Source organism: Suncus etruscus, chromosome 9, assembly GCF_024139225.1.
Source record: "Suncus etruscus isolate mSunEtr1 chromosome 9, mSunEtr1.pri.cur, whole genome shotgun sequence".
Taxonomy (NCBI): domain Eukaryota; kingdom Metazoa; phylum Chordata; class Mammalia; order Eulipotyphla; family Soricidae; genus Suncus; species Suncus etruscus.
The window spans coordinates 83,543,896-83,570,743 of NC_064856.1; the positions used below are offsets into that span (position 1 = coordinate 83,543,896).

At 42.2% G+C, this 26,848-nt stretch overlaps 1 protein-coding gene across 3 annotated transcripts in view; it reads left to right on the forward strand.

Moving 5' to 3' along the window:
• KIAA1549L (KIAA1549 like) overlaps positions 1 to 26,848 on the forward strand; it is a 311,480-nt gene that overhangs the window by 175,111 nt on the left and 109,521 nt on the right. For 2 of the 3 annotated variants that reach the window (XM_049780074.1, XM_049780075.1), the window contains exons 2-9: positions 2,142 to 2,474; positions 3,246 to 4,571; positions 4,995 to 5,606; positions 8,710 to 8,825; positions 12,661 to 12,880; positions 14,380 to 14,513; positions 19,132 to 19,294; positions 22,188 to 22,247. In XM_049780074.1, the coding sequence (XP_049636031.1) occupies positions 2,142 to 2,474; positions 3,246 to 4,571; positions 4,995 to 5,606; positions 8,710 to 8,825; positions 12,661 to 12,880; positions 14,380 to 14,513; positions 19,132 to 19,294; positions 22,188 to 22,247 (2,964 nt within the window). The remainder of the gene's footprint in view (positions 1 to 2,141; positions 2,475 to 3,245; positions 4,572 to 4,994; positions 5,607 to 8,709; positions 8,826 to 12,660; positions 12,881 to 14,379; positions 14,514 to 19,131; positions 19,295 to 22,187; positions 22,248 to 26,848) is intronic. The other variant, XM_049780076.1, reaches the window with a different exon arrangement.

The window sequence follows — 26,848 nt, forward strand, 5'->3', positions numbered from 1 at the left end:
GCTTGCAAGGCAAACGCCACTGTGCTATCTCTCCGGGCCCGCAACAAGTCTTCTTTCTACTACCATCATTTCCTTTGTCCCTCTCAACATCTTGTGGGACAGTTGAAGTGCTTCCTACCTCCACTTTGCACATTAGTGACCCCAAAATACTCAGAGAGCTGGAAGGAACATGCAAACCCAGATTTTCAGATTTGAACTCATGGTTCCTTTATTTCTATCAAATGAGTCTCTTATTTTAAATGAATAATAAAGAAATATTTTTAAATAAAATACTACTGATGGATACTTACCACCTATTGCTATGAAAAGGAAGTAAGCAGGAGTTAGTAGCCTTGTATGCAACATGTGGCTTTCTGCTATCTTATTTTCTTGTCTCCCCTGCTGTAGCTTTTGCCAATTTTTGCCTGACTCCTTGCCTTTCTCTCTGAGATTTCATACATCAGTGTTCACTGTTCTGGCTTCTTTACAGGTGCTTATAGTGACACTGAACCTTGTGAGCAGCACCCGAGAGAGTCTTAGGGCAGCTCTGAGTAAATCTCATTTCAGAAACAGCCTAAAGTAAAAGAAATCCCCTTTGTTAGAGAGATAGGACAGGAATTAAGAACCATCCCTCTCATGCTGTTGATAGGGACAAAAGGGGAACCCAATGGGTGAGATTTAGGACTATGGCCCTGAAGAAAGGGAACAATCAGGTATAGAATGGGAATGAATTATCAGGTATGGAGAGTGACTGGTATCTGATAACATGCAAGGTTTAGGGCCTACAGGATCTGGAAGATAATCATCTTAGCACCCTTTCCCCTGCTTCAAGGTTCACATTCTTGGAAGAAAATGAAACGTTCAGCCTCTCACCCTCACCTTGCTGATATAAAGGAAAAGCACTGCTGATTTTCTCAGGATTCCTTTTTTAGAACCTTCCATAATCTGGGTCTTCCTTGTATTCTTTTTTCTGTCCTTTCCATTGCCTTAAATAAAGGCTTTTCTGTATATGACCATGTGAAATCCAGTCTCTTGTTTTCAATCTTGATGTTTGAGGTCAAGAACCTGAATTCCTGAGCCTGCTATAAGACTGTTGCTGCGGGTTCCCGCAGCTGGCCCTGCTCTCTGGCTCTCATCCGGCAAGGATGCTTGCCTCCATCACTGTCAATTCTGCTTCATCTCTGATACCACATGGTTCCCCAAGCACTAGTAGGGGCCTTAAGGATCTCTAGGGTAGCCTGGGTAATAGCAAATCTTTAGAGACGAAGCAGCACTTTATCTTTGGGTCCTTGCATTTGACCAAGTATTACCAGGAAAGTTCTGGGGACTTCTATTTGGGAGTACTATTTGGGAAGTCTCCCTGAAACTTACCCTCCTCAAAACAAAACAAAACAAAACAAACAAAAAAAAAAACGTAAAAGAAATTCCTTTGTCCAATAAGACAAAGATGTCTCATTGGTGCTAGCTCTCCAAACATCAGCTTGTGGTCCTAAAAAGTAATGCCTTCAGCTACACAATGCTTTTGTTTTGTATTCTGGTTTATTTTGGTATCATTGTTATGACAGGTAGCCATCAAATTGTTCTCTGATTTTTTGGTAAGTTTCCTACACTATCCTAGACTACTCTTGTAGGTGAGGGTGAGGTGTGTGTGTGTGTGTGAGAGAGAGAGAGAGAGAGAGAGAGAGAGAGAGAGAGAGAGAGAGAGAGAGAGAGAGAGAGAGAGAGAGAGAGAGAGAGAGAGAGAGAGAGAAGTAAGTATGGGGGCTACAACAATAGTATAAAAAGCAGGGTGCTTGCCTTGCGTACAACTACTCTAGATTTTGCATCCTGTACTCTGAGCTTCCCCAGGAGCAATTATTAAATGCAGAACCAGGAATAAGCCCTGAGCGACTCAGAAAAAAAGCAAGTGTCTTCCATATCTTTGCTTAAACATCACTTCAGTGGAGACAATGTCTGGTCTGCCTTGCCACTTGCATGCCTGTGAGGAACCAGAAAAGTCCCCCATTATTTGCAGGTGCTTTAGTGAGGTCCTAGGATTAGGTGGAGGCTTGTGGTTTGGGCCTGTGCCTGCTGCTCCTCTCTGCAGAACCCGTCCCCCTCTATACACACCCCCAACAGACACCCTTCCCTGAAACCTGATTTTGCTTTCCTTTCCTTCCCAGGGACAGACCACCCGCAGATCACTGGCACCCCCACGCCAGAGCCATTTGTTCCCGGTAAACTGCTGCCTATGTCACCAACATGGCCTTTCTCCGGAGTCCAGTCTTCCGGGGACCGCCTCAGGACTGTGCTGGGCCCCGCGGACAACAGGAGCGCACTGCAGCCTGCCCGCACCGCACCCCAAGCTCCACGCAAGGCCAGGGCACAAGGCGCCGCTGCCTCCCCGCTCCAGAGAAGTGGACAGAGCAGCGCCGCCCTCGGACCTTCCCAGGACCCCGCTGCAGCGACTCTGCTCCAACCCAGACCTCTCGGGAGACAGGCCTCAGCCCCGTCAGGTTGGCCTCACACCAGCATGCTCCCCAAGGGTTTCTCAGGGAGCACCGCCCTCCCTTCCCTGACGCCCCAGGCAGTGTCTACTTCCATGTCCATCAGCCAGTCCCTGAACCCAGAGCGTCTCCTTTCTGTCCCCACCTCTCCTTCCTCCCTTCTTCCCAGCAGCTTTTCCAAAGCAGGGCCATTGTCCTCCCCAAGGGCCCTGCCTGACCCCTCCTCACAGCCCAAGGTAGCAGATGCCCTACTAAACCCAATTGCTAAGGAGGGGACCCACTCTCCACCCCAGCAAGCCCAGCCTCTGAGAGGCACCCCTGGCCTAGGTCCCTCGGGTTCCTCAGAAAAGCTGTCTTCAGAACAGGTAGGCTCCCTCACACCTCAGTTTCAGGCAGACTCTGCCCATCCATTCCCCTATTCCCTAACCCGCGGAAGTGGTCTTCAGTTTGGGGGTGGAGCTCCTTCATGGCCCATGTTGGATGAGGCATCTCGACCTGCTTCTCCCAAACCAGCCCAGGCTGAGGTGGCCACCAAGGGGGTGTCTCTGCTGGCTCCGAAGCACAGTGCAGCCGTGAGCCATGAGGTCAGGCTGTTGCCTTTCCAGACCACAGAGTCTGAAATGGTAGAAATGTCCAGTAGGAAGCGCCCCACAGCCATTGCAAAGGACTCTGCTCACCTACTTCCTTTGTCAGCAGTTCCAGAGCATTCCAAAGGGCCTCGGGCCCTTTCTACTGAGCGCATACTGTCTTCTCTAGTGACTTCTCTGCCTCTCACCACAGCTGGCCTCAGGCTAAGTCTCCTGTCTGGGGCCGGACTTGCATCACCGTGGAATACAGCAGGAACAGATGTTCCCTCCACCCCTGATTTCCTGCAGCAGGTGCAGAATCCGACCTCTCTTCTGCCTGCTCCCCAAATGCCAACTCCGCAAGATGGGAACGGTGATAGAGCCTCTCAGATGGCAGTTTCTGACATTTCTCTCTCAAGCAAATCTCCAAAGCTCCTCTCCACACCTTGGACATTTCCCCTGCAGAAGGAGGAAAGCATGACAGCTGCTCTAGGAGAAAAGGAAGCAGTGAACCTGAGCATCGCTCTCCACACCCTTCCAAGTAGAACAATTCGGAATCTTCCCACCGTGAATGGACTTGCCTCTGATTTTAGCTCACATCCTGTTTCTTCTGCAGCCATTTTAACATTAAGAGGGAATCTACTTCTTCAGAATCTCCTTTCCTCCACACAAGCCATGCAAACTCTTTCACCATCTCCCACTTCTTCCAACACCCAGCTGGAGACTCACACAGCTGAGCTAGGCCATTCTGAGCTGCCAGGTTCAGCTTCCAAACAGGTGACAGCAGTTCCCTCCTCTGCTCAGGGCTATGATTTCTCAACAATAGTAGTCAGGAAAAAGCCAGCAATCACAGATGTTTTCTGGAGTTCCTTTTTAGCAGAAACTGGATCCCTTTCCCCAAAACCAATGAAATCTGGCGCTCTGCAGCAAACCAACAATGATTTAAATGGGCACACAATTAACTCCACAAACTCAGAAGCTCATTCAGCTTCAGCAACTCCTCCCCCTAGTTTAACTTCAGCTGTGAGTTCAATGAACTCCCAGGATTTCAATGACATTGCTAGGCATTTTGCAATGGCAGAAGGCTTTCACATTCAGGATTCAGTCCCTGGTACAAGCACCAACCAGCCTGCTCAACAGTCGGATGCTCTGGTGGATGGAAACCTGGCAGATATTTTGTCCTCAAGCGATAACAGTGGTTCCAGAAACTTCCAAGCTTCTGAGTTTAAAGAGCCCTCACCAAATCAAAGCCCTGGATTTCCTCCTCCTCCACATCCTCTTTTGCTAACTTCTCCACAGAGACCTTCAGCCACTCGCTGGCAGGAAATGCTTTCAGATGGCATGGATACAAGTTTCCAATTGGTCAGGACTACCTCGCCATCTCCTGTGATAAAAGACGCCACCATGTTCCAGGGCATCGTGAGATATCACTCTACTGCTGAATCTCCTCTCTCAAACCATGCCTTATTCAGCACCCCGTCCAAAGTGCTGCTGGCTTCTCAGCTCCCCAAGAAAGGGACAGGTGCCGCCATTAATGCAGGTAGTTTGTTTCCTGGGTTCCCCTCCCTGCTAAATAGGTCTGAGTGCTTCTGTGGTCAAAGCATCTTAAGAAAAGCTCCATATAAAACCTCAGCTTTGCTCAGAAGTAGCAACATGCCTTTTCAAGACTATGAATGAGTTAGTTGCCCTAAATAGTCATGTCCTTGATCATCCAAGAACTTGATTTTGTTTTTGGAAAGTGTGCAGAATCTAAGTGTTCATAATACCTACCATTGCTTTGCCATATGTTTTGTTCTCATTAGGGTTAATTGGACTTCATGATTTGAAAGCCCTAAATTCCACCTAAATTCCAGAGCACAGAGACTTTGTATCCCAGCAAATTCACCAGTAAGGCGAATTCATCCCCACAAGGCATGCGTGTATTTCCAGGCAATGACAAACTTTTCTTTTCTCTTCTTTGCAGCAGACTCCTCAGTGTTATCGAAGGCTGAGCCAACAGCAGCCAGTGCTTCATCGTTGCTGAAGAAATCAAGTCCGCTGGCGCTGTCTGCAGCCTTTGTTGCTAAGGGCAGTGGTAACAGCCCTTCAGCCATGGCCTCAGGATTGGTCAAGAGCAGTTTGACCACTGCCCTGGTTAAAAATGTCACAAGCAGTGCAGCATCTGGCCCCAAGGTGACACCTGGAACTGTCCATCCAGCCTTCTCATTCACACCGACCTACATGCTTGCAAGAACAGCACACACCATGAGTGCTCACACAGCCATGCCAGGGAACACGGGTGCTGCATCTGGCCTGTTGTCCACAACACTCCCCCCCAGGAAATCACAAGCCATGCACACAGGCCTTCCAAACCCCACCCCTCCAGACATACCCCGAGGTTCCACCACACATCCGCTGACAATCACAGCAGCCTTGACCTCCATCACTGCCCTGGGAAGGGCCACTCGGTTCCCTTCTATACTGGCAGAAAACACAGATACTGCTCTTTCTGCTGTGTCCACTGCAGTGGTCACGACCAGCAAAATCACATCCAATCTGGAGTGTCAGATGTCCAGTAAACTCCTGGTGAAAACAGGTAAGGGTCCACAGATGTGATTTGAGTTGAGAGCATCAAGCACATTCTGCTGCAGAGTCAACAGAACCCCTAGATTTCTCTAAGAACAGTTCCTCTCAGTCAGGGATCTTTATGTTTATCTTTATGCTTCTCTGGGGGTATATATGACCATGTCTGGAAACATTCCAGAGGTCTCAATATGGAGAGTATGCAGGATCCTAATTGGCATCTAAGAGGATAGTGATCTTGTATGCTACTTAACATCCTTCAATGTCCAGGAGATATCAACAACAAAGAATCCAGCCCTGCATATCAGTAATGCCGGATTAAGAACCTCTGATGAAGTAATTAGAGAATGAATAAGATGTGATATGGAACCTAGTCCTGGGATCAGCCCTATTATCAGAAGCCCCTAGGAAATCAGTGTCTAAGACACAATCTGTGTCTAAGACACAAATGAGACTAAGTAAATTTTATTTGTGAGTCAGTGATGTCTCTGGTGAATGAATGATGATTAGTAAAATACAAAATCTTGGAAAGTATGACAGAATTCAGAAAATCTTTTTGACATGTATTTTCTTATTTTCTTTCTTCACCTTCTGATTCCCTTTTCATTTGGGGCCACACCAGCTGTGCTTAGGAGCTACTCCCAGCTCTGTGTTTTTGGTACTTTATGGTGCTGGGCCTCAAACCTGGGTCTCCTACATGTACAGTATGTACTTAGCCCGTTGATCTATTTCTCTGGCCCTTGTCATGTGTTTTCTCACCCTCACATTGGTGGGTCACAGGGATTTGGTTTTGATGTTAATAAGAAAAACTTGAAAAAGTTGGATGGTGCAAAAGTTATTTTAAATTTTTTAAAACTTAGTAATCAGAGATATTATTTATCTGGTTTTGGCAATTACCAACTTGCACAGATTTAAAATACATCCCCACAAAATGTCATTTGTTACAACAAACAGAGTTGTTGCTCTCTGGGACAGATTCAGGATTTTAGTTGAGCTGCCAATGACAAGTAGAATTGCATGATTTCAGAAGTACACTATAATGTGGGCATTTGTGTATACTTCAAAATGATCTCTGCAGTAATCTAGTTCATCCCCACCACCATACATAGTTGACAATTTGCTGTTGTTGTGATAGGAATATTTGAAATCAACTTTTTTTTTTTTTTTTGGTTTTTGGGTCATACCCAGCAGTGCTCAGGGGTTCCTCCTAGCTCTACACTCAGAAATTGCTCCTGGCAGGCTCAGGGGACCATATGGAATGCTGAGATTCGAATCACTGACCTCTGCATGCAACGCAAATGCCTTACCTCCATGCTACCTCTCCGGCCTCTGAAATCAACGCTTTTAATTGTGCAGTATGGTATTGCACAATTCTGACCCAGGTTCGATCCTCAGCAATCCCAGGTGGTCCTCTGAGTATTTCTAGGGTACCAGGAATGATTCTTGAATGCAGAGCCAAAAGTAAACTCTGAGCATCGAGGTAGGAATAAGCCCTGAGAATCACTGGCTATGGCCAAAAACAAACAAATAAATAAGATTTACTCTCTTAGTAATTTTCCAAGATAAAACTACATTGTTAGCTATGATTGTGATATGCACACCCACCTCTAAGACTGACTATATAAAATTCCTGTATTAAATAGCCTTCCCCATTTGAATCATCACTCCTCTCTGAAACCCTTGAAACTGTTTCTTTGTGAGTTCTTTTTTTTTGGTAGATTCCATACCTAAGTGCCATCAGATGGATGTGATCTCTGTAGGCCCCACTTCCCAGGGGCAACCAAGCAGACCTAGACAGCACAGGGTGCTTTTGATAGTGTGGTAGTGTTTGCTATAAAAAGCATCAGACACATTATTTGAAAGATCATGCCAATGTTGAATGCTCGCATCCCGCCTTCCTCTCACCCCACAAGAATGAAATGATATCTTGAGGCATATCCTATTCTAAAATGGGAAATCGTGAAACGAGGACTAGCAGAAAGTACAGCATCTCTGTTTCCCAAGAAGTGACACCATCTGGTTAGTTCCTCCTCTACCCCTCCCCTCCAAATCTATCTCTGCCTCCTCCCTGAATGGCAGGCAACTCCACCCATCTACATGCAGAAGTCTAGAAGATTCTTCTCTCTCTTTTGTCCTCCATGAACCTGCCCACAGCCTTCCTCCAGCCATACAAACCCTGTCAGTCACCAGTTTCCTTTAGTTCTTCCTCTTCAATATCCTTCCATTACTGTCTGCTGCTTTCCTAATTCACCTGTTGTCATTGTTCCCTAAATTTCTACAACATAGGCTGAATTTATGTCTTTGCCTGAAAACCCCACCCTGCCCCTTCTCCCCAATATGTTCTCTTGTTTGCAGTCTAGGAAACCTTTAGAATGCATGCTGTTCCTTAAAACACTTCACTTCCCATTTTGCCCTCTGGATCAAGCTTTAAGATGCACAGATCCATTTCATTTCCTTTCCTTTGTGCCTTTGCATTTTTTTTTCTGCCCAGACAGGTGCTGCCAATGTCTCCCTGGTTGGCTTGCTTCTTATCCTCCAGGATTCAGTGGAAGCGGAAGTTTCTCCAGGAGACATGCCCTCTTTTTTTCCCAGCTCACAGCTGGCTACTCCTTTTAGGTAGCACCCAGTAGCACCTGGCACATGCTATCCTCTGTTCTATTCACCAGGTCTCCATCACTGACTCATCTCACCTATGGGAATTGTGCCCTCCTGATTCCAGGGCTCAATACTTAAAATATTCCCTAGGTTCTATTTTTATGTAGATTATCAGGGGAAAGCTGCTGCAGAAATTTCTTGCAGGCAAATCCATCAGGGACAGGCCATACTGGGTCTGACTTTCAAAGACAGAAGCAGCATTGATCAGAAACCTAGTGCTCCCATCAGATTAACATCTCTACAAATGCCCACAGAGAGCAGGAGCCTTCTTCGCTTTGGACTTGAGTCTCACAGGCAGTATTTTCTCATACAGACCCCAGACCAGCACTCTCACTGTTAAGGCCATTGGTCACCAATGTAGACAGGAACTTGGAGAAGATGATGGCTGTGGGGAGAGGAGGATTTGTTACTGAGGAAGTCTGCACCTTGCCTGATGCCATGCTCTGTTTTTCCCTCCACAGTTCTCTTTCTGACACAAAGGAGAATGCAGATTAGTGAATCCTTGAGGTTCAATGTAGCCAAAGGACTCACACAGGCTCTGCGGAAGGCTTTTCACCAGAACAATGTCTCAGCCCACGTAAGCCCTTTGTTTTTGTGATCAGTCTAACCCATCCACATTTTCTTCTTGGCTCTGAGCTATATTTAGTTGATTTTTCTCCACTGTAGGTACCATAGGCACACTTTCCAGAAGCAGAATCTTTCTTTATTTTGGCAAATAGCTAATGCGTGGTGACTGGAGGAGGAAAAGGGCAAATTTTGAGATGGAAAAGTGAAGTTAATTGCTTTATGTGTAGATTATTTTTTAAGCCTAGAAACTGTTTTTCAGTGGTTCCATTATCCCATTATTTGAGGAAAGTATTTAACATTGTTAGTGTGATACTCCAGAAGCCATCTATGGCTGTGTCCATTATCTTCCTCACTAAATAGCTAGTGATTTATTTCTGGACATTTTAAAAATGATTCTACTTGTAAATCAAGTCCAGCTTTGCTCAAATTGCCTGCAGCAGACGGGAAAGTAGACATTTTCCCCCATCAAACACTTTCATGCCAAAAACTGTTTAACAACTGCTAGTTGATTTTGATGGAAGCCTTGTTTTACACTCTTTTGGTTTGGTTCCAAGTTTCAAACCAGAAAATGTGATTGACAGTCAGTGGACAATCCTTTGCACTACTTCAAAGCAATGCTCTGGCTTTTTCCTTGCTGCTTTGTTCTACAGCTGTGTTCAAGTTAGTAATTCCCCCCTCCCCACAACACACCACAAACTAGATATGAGTCTTGGTACATGGTTTCTTACCATTGTCGAGTTCTTTTATATAATTCTGGAGAAAAAAATTAAAGGGAAATGTTCTCCACAAGAACTTTCTATGGTTTTATACTACAAACTGTATTTAAAATTGAAAATGTGAGGGCTGAGGAGATGCTTAGAGCACATGTTTTGCATGCAGGATTTCTTTGATTGCCAGGACCTCATGTTCCCTTTGAGCACCACCATAAGCAATCCTAAAGCACAGAACTAGTTAGCTGTAGCCCCTGAGTGCTTCAGTTTTACCCCAAAGCAAATAAGCAAAATGCACACCAAAAACAAACAAAATAACTACAAAACCAAATAAAACAAAACCAAACCCATCCAAAGTTAAAACTAAACTTTGGTAAAAAAAAAAATACAGAAGGATTCCGCCCATTTTCGGGGCATTAGACTCTTACCCCAGTTTATTTATTTTCTCTTTTTCAGGCAAAACCATGCAATGTGAACTAGCTAGTCCTGCCTCCAGATAGAGAGGGAAATAAGGGAGGCATCAAGACCAAACAGGTGCAAGACTACTAAGTAGTAGATTAGATACAGAGGGGACCAAATATTCTAGCCGCCCTGGAGATGAGGGAAGAGGAAATGGGAGGTAGGACAAAAACGAAGGTGTAGGGAGGACAATTTGGTGATGGGAATCCCCCCTGATTTTGTGTAAATATGTACCTAAAATATTATTGTCAACAATATGTAAACCACTATGATCAAAATAAAAAATTATATTAAAAAAATAAAATAAAATAGTTTATATTGTTAAAAAAAATTAAAAAAATACATTATGCAACCAAACAGAAACATTTACAATCATTTTCAAATTCCTTTGACATTTTTTCCTCTTTTCTCCACATTATCATAAACCACTATAGCAACTATTATGTTTTTAAAAGGTGTCTTTTGAAAGGATGTTTGGTTTTTTCACCTTACATGGACATCAGGATTATTTGCTACAAATAAAAGATAATTATAAGCATGAGATAATCAAAACATTTTATTAAAGTCAAGTTAGGGGCTCGAGTGATAGTACAATTAAGTAGGGTGCTTCTCTGCAAATGACAACCTGGGTTCAATTCCTGGCATTCCACATGGGCTCCTGTGCACTCCCCAGAGTGATTCCTGAGTGTGGAGCCAAGAGTAACTCTGGGGCCCGGAGAGATAGCACAGCTGCGTTTGCCTTGCAAGCAGCCGATCCAGGACCAAAGGTGGTTGGTTCTAATCCCGGTGTCCCATATGGTCCCCCGTGCCTGCCAGGAGCTATTTCTGAGCAGACAGCCAGGAGTAACCGCTGAGCACCGCCGGGTGTGGCCCAAAAACTAAAAAAAAAAAAAAAAAAAAAAAGAGTAACTCTGACCACTTCCAAGTATGGCCTCCAAATTAAAATATATAAACTCAAGTTAGACTTTGTTATCTACTGAAGGTTGTAACATTGAACTTCGAGTCCCTTTGTTCAAAAATATGACTGCATGAATTAAGAAGGTGTTAAAAGTAAATAATCCCTAAATAGACACCTATTTCTTTTGAGGTAAGATTAGAAAGGCAGTCACATCTTACTGGGTGGTTAGATGTTATTTAGGGCTGCATCCAGATTCAGAAAAAAAGTTATCTGTCTGCCCTAAACTCATCTTGAACAGTGCCTTAGGACATTTTGTCAGAGGGAGTTCAGTGTGGAAAAATCAGTTACCTCTATTATGGAAAGCAGTTTATCTTCATTTTTTTTTTGGCAGATATATAACCTTGTTAATGTGGATAAAATAGGACAAAAAGTAAGTATGAAATCAACCTAGATGAGGCTGGAATAAAAGCATAGTGAGTAGGGCGTTTGCCTTGCATGCGGCCAACCCAGTTTTGATTTCAGCATCCCATAGGGTCTGTCCCCACAGAGTCTGAGCACCAAAGGTTTTTTTTTGTTTTCTTTTGGTAATTTTTTTTGTAATTTTTGGGTTTTTGTTTTGTTTTGTTTTTTGGCTAAAACCAAACAAACAAGCAAGCAAACCCTAACCTGAGAGGATGGAGAGATAGTACAGTGGGCAGAGTTTGGCCCAAAGCCCAAACTAAAAGACAACGAAAAAACCAACCCGAGAGGATGGAGAGATAGTACAGTGGGTGGGGTGCTTGCCTTGGACCTGGGTTCAATCCCTGATAACCCATATGGTTGGTCTCCTTAGCACTGCCAAGAGTAATTTCTGAGTACAGATCCAGGAATAAACCCTCAGCAGAACTTGGTGTGGCTAAAAACAAACAAAAAAAAACCCAAACCCCAAATCTAAAATCCAGATCAAGTCAAGCCATGATTATATATCATCAGGAAAGCCATTTTACTTACTCTTAGTAAGTAAGATGGGCTTAAGAGTAAGAATGGCTTATATACTTATTTAATACTTTTGTTTGAACCCTAGCATGTTAGAACCCAACTGTGGGGAATGATTTTACACACACACACATACACACACACACACACACACACACACACACACACACACACACACACACACACACACACACACCAAAAACAACAATGGCGTAAAAATAGCTGAGATCTAAGAATCTTCCAGTGTGTCAGAATGATCAGCCTTACAAAAGTACTGTAAGACCAGATGCAGAAATTCCATGACCCATTTTCTTTCTAATTTGCCGGCAACTTAGAAGCTGGGCAAGAGGTTAAGGTTCAGTGTAGAAGGAGGTTTCACTTCATTTCCAACTTCTCCAAGTCCTAAAAATGTCCCCAGTTAATCTACCTCATCTCTACCTTTTAATGTTCAAAAATGATGAGAAATGGAATAAAATATAATATGATCTAGCATCCCATTTGCTGGAAGTTTCCTGTTTACTTTTCTGGGTTTTTTAAAGATGCTGCTCACTGAAACACTTAAGGAATCACACAACTCCCCCAAAATTTTGTTCTGATACAAGTTTGATATAAATTATATTTGTATTCTGCCAAATTGAAACTTGCCAATCTGTGTCTGTGCTTGAGTGTTATCATTTTGACTGAACTGGAACTTCCTGTTTCTCAGCCATGATAAAGAACAATTGTGGTCTTCAGAAACACTAAGAAGAACTCAAAGTACAGCAAAAATAAGCACTAAACTCTTTGGTGGATTTGTTTTGTAGGTGGATATTCTGGAACATTCTCATAATGTCACGATTGGTTATTACGCTACCAAAGGGAGGCTGGTGTACTTGCCTGCTGTAGTGATGGAAATGCTAGGTATTTATGGAATCAGCAACGTCACTGCAGATCTGAAGCAACATATTCCAAACTTACAGTCTGTGGCAGTACTTGCCTCTCCATGGAATGCCCAGCCTGCTGGCTACTTCCAGCTGAAAACAGGCAAGTAACTCAGAAGGAATGGATTAATATTCTGGGACAAGGAGTACCAAGAGGATCAAGGTTTAAAACTTAAAGGATTCTGCTAATCAAATACTCAGCCACCCCATTAGATACATTTTTCCCTGAATGTATTAGAAATACTTGTTCATAAAAAAAATCTTTCTTATGAATTAACATAATTAATATTCATTAGCACCAAGTATTATATTCTGATTTGTTTCTTCTGTTATCAGTGGATATTATATAAGCCCTACAAATCTTTGTTTTGGAGCAACATGTTCCAGATGCTGTTGAAAAATCCCAATTTTAAAGTTTAGGTCTTGAAATCTTTCTTTGATTTCGTTTCTCTGTTAATTCTGTTCTTGTGGTCTGAAAACCACAGAGTGTAGAAATCATTAAATTGAGAGATTCAATCAACTTAGTAATGGAGGTCAATTGACTATTCTTGAGTTCTGTTAGATTGCTTTTTGTTAGTCTTGGAACAGATGTCTGCATATTCCATTCAAACAAAATCACACAACCCTTTGTGTTGAAGAGACTATTTCAGCTTCATCGTGTTTTTAATTCCTCTATTGTTGTTGTTGTTTGTTTGTTTGTTTTTGTTTGGGGGCCATACCTAGCAGTACTCAGGGCTCATTTCTGGTTCTGTACTTAGGAATTAGTTCTGTCAGTGCTCAGGGGACCATTTAGGGTGCCAAAGATCAAACCGGGGCAGCCATGAGCAAGACAAGTACCATACTTATTATATTATCTCTCTGGCCCAATTCATCTATGTTTTAAGCTAGCATTCTTCAACATTTTCCGGTCCTGTTCAACATACCAGGTAGTTATAACCGAGGTGATAGATCAGTGTTTTTCCAAATTTCTATGCCCGTGTTTTTGCATTGGTCTGTGAACTTGTGATTGAAGACCATTGTTTTAAAGCATTTTAAGAGTCTCTTTCTTTTGTTTTTGTTTGTTTGTTTGTTTGTTTTTGGGTCACACCCAGCAGTGCTCAGGGTTTTACTCCTGGCTCTGTGCTTAGAAATGACTCCTGGTCCAAGCCAGTGAGGTCTGCCTTGCAAGCGCTAGCCAAGGAAGGACCACGGTTCGACCCCCTGGCGTCCCATATGGTCCCCCCAAGCCAGGGGCAATTTCTGAGAGCTTAGCCAGGAATAACCCCTGAGCATCAAACCGGTGTGGCCTGAAAAACCAAAAAAAGAAAGAAAGAAAAGAAATGGCTCCTGGCAGCCTCGGGGGACCATATGGGATGCTGGGGATCGAACCTGGGTCTGTCCTGGGTCGTCTACATGCTAGGCAAATGCCCTACCACTGTGCTATCACTCCAGCCCTTAAGAGCCATTTTCAAAATTATACTTGAACCTTGTCTATCCTGATTTGCCTAATTTCTGTAAAATCATATAAAATGGTACTGTTTTATGTCATGTCTACCTACTATTTAATACAAAAGACTGAGACATGGAGCTTTGGTGAACTCTGATTTACAACTTTCATTCTAGTGCTGCAGTTTGTGAGTCAATCCGACAACATACAGTCCTGCAAGTTTGCTCAGACAATGGAACATAGGCTACAGAAGGCTTTCCAGGATGCTGAGAGGAAAGTCCTGAACACCAAGAGCAACCTGACTATTCAGGTGAAATGGGATTTTTATATTTATTTTCCCAGATGAAGCTTCCTCTCACTTTCCCAATACTTTTTGTTATGTCAAAAAAAAATTGAACTAGCTATACTAAATAATATGCCATATTCCTGCAGTAAAGTAAATCAATTTGAATGAGCCAATTCATCAAGATCGATCTATTCTGTGATTTGCATTGAATTATTTCTACAGCCACCTTAGCTTAAACAAACACATTCATATTTTATATTTAAGACTTATGTGGTGGGGACTGTGCTAAGTGTAGTGTTTTGCTTCACAACACTCAATACCCTTCTGAGGAACTGAGTTTAAGAAAACCTCCACATAGCTGGTAGTGAATTAGATAAAAATTAAGCCCAAGACTGTAGTCTTGATCCACGATATTATACTAATATCCATGTTATGTTTCAGAAATGTGATCCTATGTGTGTGGTTTTGTGTGTATGGTTTTGTGTGTGTGTGTGGTTTTGTGTGTGTGTGTGTGTGTGTGTGTTGCCAAGGACTCAAATCCAGGCTCTTATTTATGTGAGGCATGTACTCTGCCACTTATCTACATCTCTGACTAAAAATAGGGTTCTTGTTTGTTTTAGAGCAATACCCAGAGTTTATTCCTGGCTCTATGTTGAGAAATCAATTCTGATTCAAAGGCCATTTGCAATGCTAGGGATTGAACTAGGGTTGGCCTTATAAAAGGCAAATGTTTTAACCCCTCTGCTATCTCTCTGGCTCAATAAATGGGTTCTTTCCCAAGAGACTCCTAGTCCTGAATACTCTATTACAGCACTTATAGTTTTATAGTATATAGTTTATATGTAAACTATAGTTCATATAGTTTACAGGATTTATAGTAGACAAAACTGTTCTCAGACCAAATTTTTCCAGTTAAATAAATAATCACACTAAAGTTAATGATATCCATCCATTCAAAATTATTCCCCCCAACAATTTTTCTAACTGCCAAACAATGTCTCTGTTTTTAATTGAATACTTAGCTTTTGCTAAGTTAAACCCAATGATTTTGAAATTGACATTTAGCATAAGTGAATTACAGCAAAGCCAATAAAAAGAAGAAACCATGTTATTGGATTTGAATGAACAACATTCCTTTTCTAGAATTACTCAAGCATATATGGAAGTATCTCATTATGACTCGTTTCATATTAGACCAAAGATCTAAAAATGTGCCAGAGATGTGAGATTTATGTAAGGTGTATGACTCAGCTCTCTTGAGAGAGATGTTTTTCTCTCTAATTGGATTTGTGATCCTCACAGGTGTGCAAGTCTAGTTAAGTGTTCCAAAGCAGAGCAGCTTCTAATTGTATTCAGGAAGCTTATTGAGCTTCTGCTATTAATTAGGCATTGGATGGGACACCCAGATGAATACATTGCCCAGGGTCTACAGAAGCCTCTCTTGGGAAAGTGAGATAGCTTATAAATCCAAAGTACATACTCGACAATACTGAAAACATGAGACCCAAGCTGCAAACATCAAACTTTCTAATGGGCCTGTCAAGGAGGGCAGCAGGATGGAGTATGGGAACACTGGTGATGGGACTTGACACTGGTGGTGGGATTGGTGTTGAAATATTATATATCTAAGTATATAATTTGAATACCAATTACTTTGTAAATCATAATTCTTTAAAGAAATTAATCAATAAAATTAAAAAAATGAAAACATCTCTAAGAACAAAAAAAAAAAAAAAGAAAAACTTCCTTGGGCGAGAGATTGCACATAGAACTGGAGAGCATGCTTTCTGTGTATCTCTATCCACCACCAGTGAGTGACCTAGCACTATTAAGAGTGTCCCTCAAATGAAATGCAAACAATAACAAAATCAATTCTCTTGTTCAGATAAAACTGTACAGGAAGTAACAAGCCTCCTTGAAAGAGATTGCAATAGGCAATTTGAAAAATAGCATCTAATAAGTTTTAAAGGTCTTAAAGGTCCTTGAACATATCAACAGTTCTTGAAAGTAATTTGAATTGATAATGAGCCACATTATATCATTAGATTCATTTTTGCCTGGATTTAAATCCATCCCAAAGCTTGGATTTAGTAACTATCTGGGTCCCTTTGTCATATATAGATAATATTCTCTAAGTATCCCCTACGGTTCTTATTCTTTTTCCCCAGGACCTGGTTTTTTATGAATATTCTCTATTTTAGTTTGTTTAATATAATTTATGGGGGCACCTTGAATCCTTGGTGGAATATAAAAAGACATATAAATATTTATTTAACTGCTTTGTTCAAAGAATAATTGAAAACGTAACAGGTTTATAATTCTTCATAGCTTTACTTGTAGACCATTAAAATTAGGGACTATGTTACATTTTACTTAACCAGAACATTTGGTAGCAAATGATAGAAAGAAAAGCACCAAAAGCTTAAGCAAAAAAAAAAAAAAAAGAAAGAAAGAAAATCAGAGAAATTGTTTCAGGTTGCTGGGGTTCGGGGCTCTTTTACTTCAGTGCTATTGAATCCAGGATCCCATTTGATTTCCTTATGATGAAGTTCTTCATTCTTGCTTCCTCCAATTCTCCCACATTCTCTCAAGCTCCAGTCATCTGAAGCTAGAGGGCAAAGAACCCAATAAGAGTTCTGAGTGGATGATGAGAGAAGCCAGGGGTCTGGAAGGGAAGGTACAGATACCTGAAGAACTAACTAAAACTTTCATTAAGTTGAATGTCTTTTTATTGCATTTGTTTTTCAAATATTGCCCCTTGAATATTTTTCTCTATACATTGATCCAGAAAAATCTCATTTTCTAATTGCTAGCAAAACCCCACCAAGCAATGGGGGTAGTGGAAAGGAGGTAAAGGATTAGAGATGACATAGGGACAGTGGTGGAGAGTCACAGGCACCTTGGTGGTGTAGTAACCTTGTATATCAACCATAAACATTAACACTGTTATGTTACCCAAACTATATATATCTATAAAATAAATATATAAAAATGTATATATTAAAATAGGGGGTCAGAGAGATAATACTGTAGGCAAGACTCTTGCTTTATACACAGCTGACATAGATTCAACTCCCAGCATCCTATATGGTCCTCCAAACACCATCAGAAGTGATCTCTGAGCACAGAACCAGGAGTAAGTCCAGAGCACCAACCACTGTGTGTATCCCCATTCCCTTCTCCCCACAAAAAATAGAAAGTGAGGCCTAGAACAAGAATTTGTTAAAAAACAAAAATGTTTTGGGACCAGAATGATAGCACAGCAGATAGGGTGTTTGTTCTGATTCAATCCCTGACAGGACTGATTTCTGAGCACAGAGCCAGGAGTAACCTCTGAGCACCACCAAGTGTAACCAAAAAACAAAAAACAAAAACAAAGAAAAGAGTTTTGTTGTCATTGAGTGCTAAAAGGAGAAAAAGTAATGCCACTTCATTAACAATATTGCAAACCACAGTATCTAATAGGAGAGAGAGAGAGAGAGAGAGAGAGAGAGAGAGAGAGAGAGAGAGAGAGAGAGAGAGAGAGAGAGAGAGAGACTTGCCACAGGTAGGGAAAAGGCCAAGGGGAGGGGGAGGGAAATTTGGGACTTTTCATGGTGGGAAATGTGCTCTGGTGAAGGGTATTGTGCACTATATAACTAAAACTCAATCATGAACAACTTTGTAATTGTGTGTGTGTGGGGGGGGGAAGCTTGTAAACCAACCAGTGTTTAAATAAAGTAATTCTAAAAATAAAACAAATATTTCTACTCTTGGGAAAAATGGATAAAATGCCAGAAGAAAATCATACCTTCTCATAATAATATTTACCTAGTCTATACTAAAATAATGAACTGTCAAGAAAGGCAGCCATTCTCTAAAGAAGCTAATAATGTATGTTTCTGAATTTCATAATGAAGTTGTCACCCCTTTCTTCGCTAGGTTGAAGTTCAGCTTTGTCCTTTCAAGTTTAAAATTCCCTAAAGGCTTTCTGCCAAAGCAGTTTTTCTCCTTAAAGCAGACATTTCTATTTCAGAATGATAAAGTAAACTGAAGATAATTTATACACACACACTACACACTTACACGAACACATCACACTTACACACAAGAGGTTAAAATTTGCAGTGGATCAGCTTTGAATCCTGGCTTCATCCCATAATAACAGCTTTGCACAGTGGCAGGATCATAGCCAAGACAGTTTATCAATATTAGCTCTATGACTGGGTTTATCTTTTAATCGTTCTGGGCCTCTATAAAGTGGATTCATCATTGGATTCACCTCTAAGGCCCATGGTAAAGATTACCATATTTTTCGTACCACAAGACACACTTTCCCTTCCAAAAAAGTTCATCTTATGGAGTAATGCTGCCTGGAGCTGAAACCTGAGTGCAGGGGAGGAGAGCATCTAAAAACTATGTGTGTCTTATGGTCAGGTGCATCTTATAGGGCAAAAAATATGGTAAATGTGTCCTTAGCACATTTCGTGGCACAAAGTGATCCCTACCGTTCTTATTCCCATCTCTTCCTTGCTCTTTTATCACCATCCCTTTCATTCCTACCCTCAACGTCTGCTTAGGCTGTTCCTACCTTGGTCTCCATGAAACAGACCCTCAATTTATTTAATGTGTCTGCCTTCACTTCCGTCCCATGTCTATTCAGATCATCAGCACATCCAACGCCTCCCAGACGGTCACTTTGGTGTACGTGGTAGGCAATCGAAGCTCCTTCCTCAATGGCACGGTCGCCAGCAGCCTCCTTCGCCAGCTCTCTGCTGAGCTGGTGGGGTTCTACCTCACCTACCCACCGCTCACCATTGCTGAACGTGAGTATGTACACATTGTAATGACAAACTGCCGTGGTCCTGTGAGTCTTCCTCTCTTGAGCAGACCTCATACTATTTGATTTTGATTTTTGGGTCATACCTGGCAGTGCTCAGGGAAGGCTTCTCTTGGCTCTGTGCTGAGAACTCACTCCTGGCAGACTCCAGGGACCATATGGGATGCCGGGGATCCAACCCATGTCCATCCTGGGTCAGCTGCATGCAAAACAAATCTCCTACCGCTGTGCTACCACTCCAGTCGCCCAAACTTTTTTTATCACTAAACAAAATACGTGACAAAAAAGGAATTAAATTGTTAGCACGTTGTAAGAAAGTATTCTTAAGAGCTTTTCCCTTGCACCTATATCATCTCCTTTCATCCGCTCAACCACCCTATATGGCTGGAGGAAGGAGGTGTGCAACATTAGCAGGATTCTTCAAAGGAGAAAACTGAAGCCCGAGAGGATTAACCCCAAGAGATGCCTCCTTTTTACATAGCTAGAGAGACACAGAACCCAGGTCTGAACCCAGCTGCTTGCCTTGGTGGCAATCTGACTTATGGTTCCTCCCACTTCTACCATCAGCAAATACAAGCCTTACCCTGGCAAAAATTTTCATACTACAGCTTATTTGCAATCAGCTTCGTGACTTAACTTGATGAAGTCCCCATAGACTTCTGGCCCCATCTCTCTCCAATGCTTCTGTTACATAATCACCATTACCATGCATCAGGCAGGGGCTTTGGAGACTCTACAGCCTATGTTTTTGCACCCAGACATTTAATGTGGTTGCTCAAAGCACATTCACAATTGTGCTCTTCAATGCAATCATTGATACATTTTTCATAAGGTACCTCAGAATTTATTTTAATACATATATGTTAATATTTTTTCTTTTTTGGTTTTTGGTTTGGGGGCCACTCCTGACTGTGCTCAGGGATTATTACTCCTACTGGGCTAGAGGGGGATCATATGCGGTGTTAGGGATTAAACCTGGGTCAGCTGCATTCAAGGTAAGAGCCCTACCTGCTTTATTATTGCTCTCACTTGGACTGTTAATATGGATCCTTTTGATACTCTAAGCAAATGCACATGAATGTACTTATTTAGGACATGATAGCAGCACACAATTTTTATTTATTTGGGGACCATACCTGGCAGTGCTGTAGGAGCTATTCCCAGCTCAGAGGTAGTTCCTGGTGGTGCCAGGGGATTAGGTGGTGCTGGAGATAAGGGCTCCTGGGCTTCCACATACTGTGAAATACTTCCATAGACTGTGCTCCTCTAGTTTATCTTCCCTGCAATTAAAAATATATATCACTTAAATGCCAACATTTTGGGGGGTTTTATGGGGGGGGGCTATACCTGATCATGCTTGGGGGATACTCCTGGCTCTGTACTCAGGAATTACTTCTGGCAGGGCTCAGGGGGGCCATCTAAGATGTTGGGGATGGAATCCATATTGACCATGTGCAAAGCAAGTGCTCTACCAGCTCTATTGCTCCATCCCCTAATGCCAAGCTTTTATGAATTTTTTGTAGTAAGGAATAATGTCCCTGGGTTTTATGGAAGATATAATGTCATAAAATATGTGTGTGTCATGTGGCAACATGTGAGGAATTCATGGTCTTCTGTCATCTTGATATTCTGATAAGAACAATGACAATAAATAAAATTTGCTGAGCACTTAACTATGTGCAACATGTTATGCTAAGCCCTTTTACATACATTAACTCAGCTGATCACACCAAAAGAAAATGGACTATTTTTTATAAGAACTAACTCAGTTCTTAACATCAGAAAATCCAATTCAGGGAAAATCATTCCTTAAAAAGTTAGTGGTAGAGGCCAGAGTTATAGCACAGTGGGTAGGGAATTTGCCTAGCGCGCGGCCTACCCAGGTCCAACTGACATCCTATATGTCCCTCCTCCCCAGCCTGCCAGGAGTAAATTCTGAGCTCAGAGCCAGGAATCAATACTGACTGCTGTCAGGTGAGGCCCAAAACCACTCCAAAAAATTTAGTGATTGTTGGATGGTTTTGAAGGAGAAAGCACTATCATTAAGACAGGTTCTAGCTATGGGTTTTGATATTGAAGATGATTTTAATAGAAAAACTTAGTGACATCTATGGGATTTAAGAAAAATAAAAGATAGTATGGTAATAATATCCAGAGACAATAGAAATGAGGGCTAGAAAGACCAGCTTACCACAAAGAGTGAAGCTTACCACAAAGAGTGGTGAGTACAGTTAGAGAAAGGACTATAATAACAACTATCATAACAATGTTAATGAGTGAGAGAAATAGAATGCCTGTCTCAAATACAGGCAAGGGGTGGGGGGAGGAGGAAGATGGAGGGCATTGGTAGTGGAAATGTTGCACTGGTGAAGAGGGGTGTTCTGTTTATGACTGAAATCCAACTACAAACATGTTTGTAATCACTGTGCTTAAAAAAATTTTTTTTGTTTTTTTTTTGGGGGGGCCATACCTGGTGATGCTCAGGGGTTATTCCTGGCTATGTGCTCAAAAATCAATTGCTCCTGGCTTGGGGGACCATATAGGACTCTGGGGGATCAAACCGTGGTTCATCCTAGGTCAGCCACGTGCAAGGCAAATGCCCTACTGCTGTGCCACTGCTTCAACCCCTTAAATACATATATTATTTAATAAAAAGAAAATAAAAAGAGAAACTGAATGAACTGAAACCCAAAAATATCATAAAAAACTCACTTCACCTGAAAGTTACCCCTTTCCTGAATGTTTGAACCACATGATAATTTTGACCTGTATCATCTAGAGTTCTAAGAATGAGAAAGCAGAATTTATTTGCTTGGTATTTTGTTATATGCTACATGCAACCTGTCTGTCTAATTTGGTGTGTTTCTTATTTGTTCTAGCCCTGGAATATCCCAACCTTGACATATCAGAAACAACCAGAGACTATTGGGTAATTACAGGTAAACTCTTATTCCCCACCCCTTTATCCTTTCTTGTCAGGATTAACATCTTCCCTTTGGTCTTGTCTGATAAATCAATGGCTACTTCCATGAAAATGGAGTAAGCAGAGAGAAGGAAAAACATGACACCGACGATGCTAGAGGAGAGTGAATATTAGATAATCACTGAACATTAGGTAACTCCTGAGATGAGTACTGAATACAGAGTGTCAGGTAAACATTGCAGAATCGCTGCCTTTTCATTCTCATCTTCTGCAAAATGGCTTCCTCTTTGACCAGAAAGCTCAGCTTTCTATGATACTGGAGTATCTTCATATGAACTGTCTGTTGTTACTGCACTGCTCTGCTGACCCTGATGGAAGTGGGGGACTGTGAGTCAGGTGCTTTTCTCTCTGCCCTGGCACAAATCCCACACCTACACACACACTAAAGGAATCTGGGCATATCCTGAGTGTCAAAGCAGAGGGAAGTCCAAGCTTGTTTGGAAGGCATTTTCTGCTTTTGTTCATTGGACTAGGAGCAAAAAGAGTTTGTGGAGAAAAGACTTGCTGAGCTGTAAATTGTGTGTGTGATGGGGACATGAGACGAGGAGGGCAGAATCTGTGGCAGCCATGCAGATGGGGGACCTGGGCATATTTTTTCATCAAAGACTAACAGAAGTCTATTTGCTCAGAGCTTTTAATAACCACTACTTCAACCCAGCACCTTCTACCAATTTTCTTACTATTTTAGAGACTGAACGTTTGATATCCTAGTGTCAGTCACATCTATTCCTCTAGGCTAGCACTTTCAGTCCTGCACTCTCTCTCTCCAGCTCACATTTTCTGAGATCTCTCTTCTGAGCCTGCTGATACCTTTCTTCTGTCTTCTCTTGGTTTTCCTGTGCAGAATTTCCTCATCTTAAAAGGGCACCACCCTCCACCCTTCCCTATAACCTCATTCAACCACAAGCTTCTCTTTAAAGGCCCTCTCCCCAAATGCATCACAATCTAAATTAGGGTATCTAAGTATGAATTGGGGGGGGGGGAAGCAGAGGGGCTGCTGGACCCAGATCAAAGAGGGATGAAGATCCTGCAAGTCTTTGAGGATGCCCAGAGCAGGTACACCCATCCAGAACTTGCCTCCTCCCACTACATCTCTTCCTTCCTTCAGTGGCCCAGACAAGCCGTGATGTGCTGCCTAAAATATCAAATCGGGAGCATATCTTGCTGCTGCATAAAGTAGCTCAAAAATCTCTCTCAAATTGCTGAAAATTGCATTTCTCCCTGGCCCCACCCCCACCCCACAGAGCTTTGGCTAGGCAGAGGTGATTTTTACCTGCTATGAAGTCAAACTCAAGAAATGTGTTTAAAACAAAATTAGAGTTTGTGCCCAAGGGGAAGACAATGCTAAGCCAGCAATACCTTTTCAAAGTCTGCACATTATGTAACCTCAACAAATTCATGTCTCCTCCCCCAGGAACTCTGCTTCTTAACTTGCAAACTTCTGCTTTGACTAGCTTTAAGATTTTCATTAAGTGATAACATGTCCATTCTTTACCAGGGCTCTTTGGACATTCGCTTGTTTCATCCTCTCCACACATCTGTGTCTTGCCTCTGGAGTAATGTTTGCCTCAACACAGAGCCTGGTGCATGCAAACCCTTGTTCTCAGGATTTTTCCCAGACCCAAGCCCCTGTCTGTTGCCCAAGGCAGCTTCTTTTATTTATTTTTTTCTGTGATGCTTACTAGTGATCACAGTAATCTGTGCAGAACTGTGCTTCTGACTCTATGTGAGGATTGTTGGATCAGTTAATCAGTACCTAAAAGGATAGGGAGCTGTATCTCAGGAATTCTCCTGATTTTCCTCTGGCATCTTCCTTCCTTCCTTCCTTCCATCCTTCCTTTCTTCCTTCCTTCTTTCCTTCCTTCCTTCCATCCTTCCTTTCTTCCTTCCTTCTTTCCTTCCTTCCTTCCTTCCTTCCTTCCATCTATCCTTCCTTCCTTCCCTCCTTTCTTCCTCCTTCCTTCTCTCCTTCCTTCCTTACTCTTTCCTTCCCTCCTTCCTTCCTTCCTTTCTTCCTACCTTCCTTCCTACCTTCCTTCCTTCCTTCCTTCCTTCCTTCCTTCCTTCCTTCCTTCCTTCCTTCCTTCCTTCCTTCCTTCCTTCCTTCCTTCCTTCCTTCCTTCCTCCAGCTCCTGACATCCTTCCTCCCTCCCTATTCTATGTACTAGATCCCTGATCCCCAACAGCAAACTTGAACCATCATTTTCAGAAGAGGATAGGAGATTAAAAAGTAAGAGATGAAGAGCACTTTCTTCGCCTTATACAAAACCACAGGCTCTGAATAACCTCAGTTTTCCCTCACCCCAATCCTCTATAAATCTTATCAATCTTATTGTTGACTTATTGCTAATAGTCCATAGCATTTAGATTAACTTCACTTCCTGGAGTTTGTATTATAAAATATTTTTTCTCTGTGATCCAATTACACTTTGATTAGATATTTTGGCAAGAAACTCACATCTCCCTTCCCTCTGAGATGGAAAACCTATTTCTGGGGTGACTCCTGAAGTCTCTTTTCCAAAGAATCCTGGGACTTCCCTGTTGTCCATGCATTCTGTAGACAGAAATGGTTTGGAGGTGACTCAGAGATGGAAGGACTTAATATTGCTGCCAGGCAGAAGTGAGAGCCTATTTTACTAGCATTTGTCTGACTTTATTTCACCCACCAATCTGAGTCAAAACAACTTAGATTCAGCAATTGTAGGATTTTTTTCCTGGTGTCAGCTCTGCTACTTACCTACCTACACTGTCCTTACACTGTAACGTAGGCTCTCTGTGCATAATTCTTTCGTTTTCAGGATGAAAGAAGATAGACATGGAATATAGCTCAGTGATAGATCACTTAACTTGCATATGAGGTTCTGGGTTCAAGTCCTTGCACAAGGACAATAAAATAACTGCATAGAAGAACAAGGAGCAGTTAGATAAACATTAAGGTTTTTTCTACTCAAAATTTGTTAGCACAAATAAAATAATTTACTTTGATCCAGACCTCTTTAGAATTTTAGAGCCTAGGGGTTGGAGCAAAAGTACAGCAGGTATGGCACTTGTTTTGCACACAGCCAATCAGGTTCAATCCCTGACATTTCATATGGTCCCACATACATTACCAGGAGTAATTCCTGGGGGCAGAGACAAGAGTAGCCTCTGAGCATTGCTGGGTGTGGCTCAAAAAGAAAATAAAAAAAGTTTTAGAGCCCAGTGAAGTTGTAACTAAAGAATAAGTAAGGAAGTGGTGATGTAAAGCACTGAATATTCTGGACTGAGTCTCTTTGAATAGTGCTAGGTACATACCCGCCTCCTCTAAGTTGAGTCAGAGGTGCTAAGCTGGGCAGCTAGAGCCTAATGGAAGAGTTGAGGGGGCTGATGCCTTCCTGGGCACCCACGCCAGGGTCCAAGCTCTATTGCTGTTTTGTGTTGCTATGAGGGATGTGGGTACATACACTTTCCACCCTCTTCCATGTGCAGATTGAGGATTAAGAGCCAGAGGTCTAGAGCTCAGGCCAAACACTTGTCAGTGCCTGTGTGAGGCCTTCAGTTTAATCCCTGGCTCTGAAAATAAACAAAAGGCAAAAAGGGCCAGAAGCCTGCCACACTTCTCACACCAGGCAAGAAGTCTTAAGATTTAACTATTTTTTTCTCTCTGTTCACACTGTTTCTTCCTCTGGTAGGATGTCCTTATTAAAGAAAAAAGCACATGGAGGCAGAGAGATAGTACAGTGGGTAAGGCTCTTGCCTTGCACCTGACTGACCAGGGTTTGATCTGTGGCATCCCATATGGTCCCCTGAGCCTACCAGAAGCAACCCCTGAGTACTGCCAGATGTGACACAGGAGGCACATTTGAATGGCAATAAAAATACAATTTATAACATCTTTCATGTGTCCATATAGTACTATGCTAGAATCATTTAAAAAATAAATGACCTGGCACCAGAGCTATGACTCAAACATGCCAAGAATATATAAGACTCGGGGCCGGCGAGGTGGCGCTAAGGTAAGGTGTCTGCCTTGCAAGCGCTAGCCAAGGAAAGATCTCGACCGCGGTTCAATCCCCCGGCGTCCCATATGGTCCCCCCAAGCCAGGGGCAATTTCTGAGCGCTTAGCCAGGAGTAACCCCTGAGCATCAAATGGGTGTGGCCAAAAAAACAAAACAAAACAAAACAAAAAAGAATGTATAAGACTCATTGTTGGATCCTTGGCACTGGCCTGATCACTCAAACATTGCTGAGGGTTATTCTGGTGTACTACCACTATCACCAGACCTGAGTACCACATGATAGGCTTGAGTACCCAATCACCAGGCACTCATTGTTGGGATAAGAATCACCAAAAATGGGACTTATGAACAAAATAATTAAAAAAAAAAGAAAGGAAAAAAAAAAAGAATAGATTCAAGCCAGAATGATTGAATAGGGATTAGTGCTGGTTTTGTATGCCTGACTGAGTTCAATACCTGAACACCCCAGGAGTGATCCCTGAGTACAAAGCTAGGAATAAGCCCTGAGCTCAATTGTGTGTGGTCACAAAACAAAACAAAACAAAGCAAACAAACAAA